General features: G+C 50.3%; 1 protein-coding gene across 1 annotated transcript in view; it reads left to right on the forward strand.

Annotated features, from left to right (window-relative positions):
* The window catches only part of ALPK3 (alpha-kinase 3), a 42399-nt gene that overhangs the window by 20441 nt on the left and 16226 nt on the right, over positions 1-5732 (forward strand). Inside the window, exons 3-4 of the mRNA XM_010005951.1 lie at positions 1257-1374; positions 2560-3262. Of these exons, the coding sequence (XP_010004253.1) occupies positions 1257-1374; positions 2560-3262 (821 nt within the window). The remainder of the gene's footprint in view (positions 1-1256; positions 1375-2559; positions 3263-5732) is intronic.

Genomic DNA, 5732 nt, shown 5'->3' on the forward strand with positions numbered 1-5732 from the left:
CTGCTATGGGACCTTCATGGGAGCAGATGTAAGCAACACTCAGGTATTGCTACAGGCTGCCAGCATCTCTGGCTGGTTCAAGTTGGAGGCTTCTCACCCTGGAGATGAAAAGGGCCCTGGTCAGCCCTGAAACCTGTGGGTTGGCAGGTGAGAAGTATCCAGGATAGGTCCTTGCCCTCTCCAGAGCCATCAAGTCTAAACACTTTGGATATTGCTGGAGAGCCAATGCTGGCCCCATGCCAGGGCTGTCCATGGGAGCTGACCCCCTTCTGCATTTGGTGATACTGAGGGCTGGTGGGGAGACCCCCTGGAGATGGGTCGGGGTGGACAGTATGCTGGACTCCTTCACCTGGGCAGCACAGAAAGCCACAGGGGCATTGGCAGGATGTAAGCTTCAGATATCTGCCTTGGGGCTTTGAACAACTGTTGAGCACATTGACTGAAGGGAAGGGATGATATGGTCATTGAAACTTTTATCCCATGCCGTTAGGGTCAACTTGGCTGTTCTGGGAGCCCTGGGTAAAGAACAGGAACCAATGTTGGCCACTGGCTGGAGCAGTTTTCCCCTGAAATCTGCTAGTTCTGAGCTGGAGCTGCTGTTGGTGGCAGATGAGGGCTGTGGCTACTGCTGGTCTATGTAGGGCTCTCCTGCTGAGCCACCACTGCTGGCAGTGCTGGGGCACCTGGCTGCATGCCCAGCCTGCTCGCCAACCAGTCACACACATCATGATGTCATTCGACTGAAAAAGCAGGTGACATCTGTTGTCAAGTGACATTTGTAGGACACCAAGCTGGCTGTGATGCAATCAAGGTTGTTGCTGTTCAATGGAAACTTTGGGATCAGCTTACAGGCTTACACTTAGTGAAATGCTGTGAGCTCAATGGAGAAGCAAGTGCCTGTTTTCTAACCTTAGCCTTAGACTCATCAAAACATGCCTCTTCATAGAAAAGTGACAGTATGCTCACCTTCTCCCAGCCAGTATTACAGATGATCATGTGATCCACTTCCCTCTGCTCAGGAATGAAGTGTCAGGATTTTTTTCTCAAAAATAGCCCTATTCCTAGGAGTGAGAAAAGACTTGGATAAACCCATCAGTTTCCACTCACTGTCTTTTTTCTGCTGTGTCATTTAAAGAATGTGTTGAGTCCAGAATAACATGTATCCTATTCTGCTGGACTGTACCCATGGGAGCAGGCTTGCTCTGCTGCTGATGGCCATTTTTCACACCCTGCTGTCCCATCTGTCTCCTTCCAAGGGTATCCCCAACCAGAGGTGACGTGGTATAAGGATGACGAAGAGATGGATCGCTACTGTGGCTTACCTAAGTATGAGATATTCCGTCATGGGAATCGCCACACCCTGCAGCTGTACAAGTGAGTAAAGGAGCTGGTTCAGATTGTGATGGGAGCTCAGAGCATGGCTTCAGTGTTTGGAGGAGGTGGCTGTCAGCAGATCTCTCTGCCTGCAGTGATGTTCCTGGCTGTGTTCCCTTTCAGCTCTTTGCTCTGATGACCTCGATTATGTCAGCATGAAATCCATTATTTCTATCCAGGCTGCCATGCTGAATGTAAGAGGAAGGTCAGGAGAAATTGCTCTATCTGGAGCCTTCCAGTGCTGGCAGCAGTGTGGGCTGTGACTGCACCAGACAGGAGCTGAGCATTAGGGCTGGACAAAGGTGAGCAGAGGAGAAGCACTGACTGCCTCCAGGGTGATAGTCCACGGGATCAGGGCTGCATCCCTGTTCCAGTAGTGCCTTTTTTATCTCTCACTGTGAGGTCAGGAAAGGAAAGGGCTGCTTGGGCACTTGACTGATGGAGCCAAGGGCCTCCGTTATTCAGCCCTGTCTACCAGCTTCTTTTAACTTTAAACAAGGATGGTGTTTCTGGAGAGCCAGGCACACCGTGTCCCAAGCAAGCAGAGACCTGTCACACCTCAAGTCCTGGATTTGGGATGTCAGACAGACACTGCTGTATCTGAAAGTACAGAATATCAGTACTGCTGATAGTCCTGTCATCCTTATGCTTCTATCCTGAGCTTTTCTGCCACCACATCTGTGCTCCAGGTTTCCATCAGAGGGTGACTCACCTCTCACAGGAGCAGGGATCTCCATGGGCCTCACATCCCCAAGGGGGGACAGCAGACATGGCCTGCATGTACTTGTGCTGGTGCCTGTGAAGCAGGATGGGAAGGCAGGTTGGAGGAAGAACAGAAATGTCATGTAAGCTGTGAAGAGCTGAGAGGAGACGATCCTGCAGAGGAATGTAGCCCAGAACATCTGGGAAGCCTGTTGGCTGTTCCTCCTCCATCTCAGCCTCTCTTACCAGGATTACAGCCCAGGCAGCAGCTGAGCACTGATTTAAATCCAACTTGCTTATCTGCTAGTGCTAAGAACAGACAGAGCCTGAGGCCTCCAGACCTACTGTGGGCATCTCAAAGGCTCCATGTCTTTCTCTTCTGGCCCCTCTGGAGCAAGAAGTGGGAGAGCATGCATGCCTGTGTGCCCAGTGGTAGAGCCTAGGGAGAATGGGCAAGTCTCACACAAAGCTTTTGGTTTCCAGGTGCCAAGAAGAGGATGCAGGCATTTACCAGGCCTCAGCTAGGAATAACAAAGGCATTGTGTCCTGCTCTGGTGTGCTGGAAGTGGGAACCATGACGGAGTTCAAAATCCATCAGAAGTGGTTTGACAAAATTAAGAGAAAAGCTGAAGTAAAGCTGCGAGAGATAGAACAGGGCAAGAAACGAGGGAAAGAAAATGTGGAGGTGGAGAAGTTGCAGGGAATGAGCCCTGATCGGCTCCAGAGAAAGAGGAGACTGGCCAGGGATCTGAATCTCCAGTCAAGAGCCCCTCTGTGGGATAAGGAGGATACAGCAAAGGTGCATGTTGCTGATTCTCAGTCCAGGTTACATGAGGATATCGCTGAGTCAAAGGAGCAGCCGGTCAATGTGACAACAGGCTTTCCAAACAAACTGATTTCACCTTTGAAGGCAGAGGTGACCACCAATGGAGATGCCTCTTCGGAAAGTGTGGAGGAGAAAGGGAACAGCTTTCTCACATACATCTATGAGACGGTGGAGGACCTAGCAAACAAGCCAGTGGTGAAAGATGCTGCAGCTAAAAAGAAAAAGAAGGTGGAGGCTCCTCCAGCAGCAAAGCAGGAAGTTTCCAAGAGAGAGGAAAGTGGGCGAGACAGGGCCAACCCCTCTACAAATCCAAGGTTTGCCCCTTCTGTCCCCTTACGCAGGAATCCACCACTGCTGGCAGTGCTGGGGCACCTGGCTGCATGCCCAGCCTGCTCGCCAAACAGTCACACACATCATGATGTCATTCGACTGAAAAAGCAGGTGACATCTGTTGTCAAGTGACATTTGTAGGACACCAAGCTGGCTGTGATGCAATCAAGGTTGTTGCTGTTCAATGGAAACTTTGGGATCAGCTTACAGGCTTACACTTAGTGAAATGCTGTGAGCTCAATGGAGAAGCAAGTGCCTGTTTTCTAACCTTAGCCTTAGACTCATCAAAACATGCCTCTTCATAGAAAAGTGACAGTATGCTCACCTTCTCCCAGCCAGTATTACAGATGATCATGTGATCCACTTCCCTCTGCTCAGGAATGAAGTGTCAGGATTTTTTTCTCAAAAATAGCCCTATTCCTAGGAGTGAGAAAAGACTTGGATAAACCCATCAGTTTCCACTCACTGTCTTTTTTCTGCTGTGTCATTTAAAGAATGTGTTGAGTCCAGAATAACATGTATCCTATTCTGCTGGACTGTACCCATGGGAGCAGGCTTGCTCTGCTGCTGATGGCCATTTTTCACACCCTGCTGTCCCATCTGTCTCCTTCCAAGGGTATCCCCAACCAGAGGTGACGTGGTATAAGGATGACGAAGAGATGGATCGCTACTGTGGCTTACCTAAGTATGAGATATTCCGTCATGGGAATCGCCACACCCTGCAGCTGTACAAGTGAGTAAAGGAGCTGGTTCAGATTGTGATGGGAGCTCAGAGCATGGCTTCAGTGTTTGGAGGAGGTGGCTGTCAGCAGATCTCTCTGCCTGCAGTGATGTTCCTGGCTGTGTTCCCTTTCAGCTCTTTGCTCTGATGACCTCGATTATGTCAGCATGAAATCCATTATTTCTATCCAGGCTGCCATGCTGAATGTAAGAGGAAGGTCAGGAGAAATTGCTCTATCTGGAGCCTTCCAGTGCTGGCAGCAGTGTGGGCTGTGACTGCACCAGACAGGAGCTGAGCATTAGGGCTGGACAAAGGTGAGCAGAGGAGAAGCACTGACTGCCTCCAGGGTGATAGTCCACGGGATCAGGGCTGCATCCCTGTTCCAGTAGTGCCTTTTTTATCTCTCACTGTGAGGTCAGGAAAGGAAAGGGCTGCTTGGGCACTTGACTGATGGAGCCAAGGGCCTCCGTTATTCAGCCCTGTCTACCAGCTTCTTTTAACTTTAAACAAGGATGGTGTTTCTGGAGAGCCAGGCACACCGTGTCCCAAGCAAGCAGAGACCTGTCACACCTCAAGTCCTGGATTTGGGATGTCAGACAGACACTGCTGTATCTGAAAGTACAGAATATCAGTACTGCTGATAGTCCTGTCATCCTTATGCTTCTATCCTGAGCTTTTCTGCCACCACATCTGTGCTCCAGGTTTCCATCAGAGGGTGACTCACCTCTCACAGGAGCAGGGATCTCCATGGGCCTCACATCCCCAAGGGGGGACAGCAGACATGGCCTGCATGTACTTGTGCTGGTGCCTGTGAAGCAGGATGGGAAGGCAGGTTGGAGGAAGAACAGAAATGTCATGTAAGCTGTGAAGAGCTGAGAGGAGACGATCCTGCAGAGGAATGTAGCCCAGAACATCTGGGAAGCCTGTTGGCTGTTCCTCCTCCATCTCAGCCTCTCTTACCAGGATTACAGCCCAGGCAGCAGCTGAGCACTGATTTAAATCCAACTTGCTTATCTGCTAGTGCTAAGAACAGACAGAGCCTGAGGCCTCCAGACCTACTGTGGGCATCTCAAAGGCTCCATGTCTTTCTCTTCTGGCCCCTCTGGAGCAAGAAGTGGGAGAGCATGCATGCCTGTGTGCCCAGTGGTAGAGCCTAGGGAGAATGGGCAAGTCTCACACAAAGCTTTTGGTTTCCAGGTGCCAAGAAGAGGATGCAGGCATTTACCAGGCCTCAGCTAGGAATAACAAAGGCATTGTGTCCTGCTCTGGTGTGCTGGAAGTGGGAACCATGACGGAGTTCAAAATCCATCAGAAGTGGTTTGACAAAATTAAGAGAAAAGCTGAAGTAAAGCTGCGAGAGATAGAACAGGGCAAGAAACGAGGGAAAGAAAATGTGGAGGTGGAGAAGTTGCAGGGAATGAGCCCTGATCGGCTCCAGAGAAAGAGGAGACTGGCCAGGGATCTGAATCTCCAGTCAAGAGCCCCTCTGTGGGATAAGGAGGATACAGCAAAGGTGCATGTTGCTGATTCTCAGTCCAGGTTACATGAGGATATCGCTGAGTCAAAGGAGCAGCCGGTCAATGTGACAACAGGCTTTCCAAACAAACTGATTTCACCTTTGAAGGCAGAGGTGACCACCAATGGAGATGCCTCTTCGGAAAGTGTGGAGGAGAAAGGGAACAGCTTTCTCACATACATCTATGAGACGGTGGAGGACCTAGCAAACAAGCCAGTGGTGAAAGATGCTGCAGCTAAAAAGAAAAAGAAGGTGGAGGCTCC

This window comes from Chaetura pelagica, unplaced genomic scaffold (assembly GCF_000747805.2).
Source record: "Chaetura pelagica isolate M959 unplaced genomic scaffold, ChaPel_1.0 scaffold369, whole genome shotgun sequence".
NCBI classification, from domain to species: Eukaryota; Metazoa; Chordata; class Aves; order Apodiformes; family Apodidae; genus Chaetura; species Chaetura pelagica.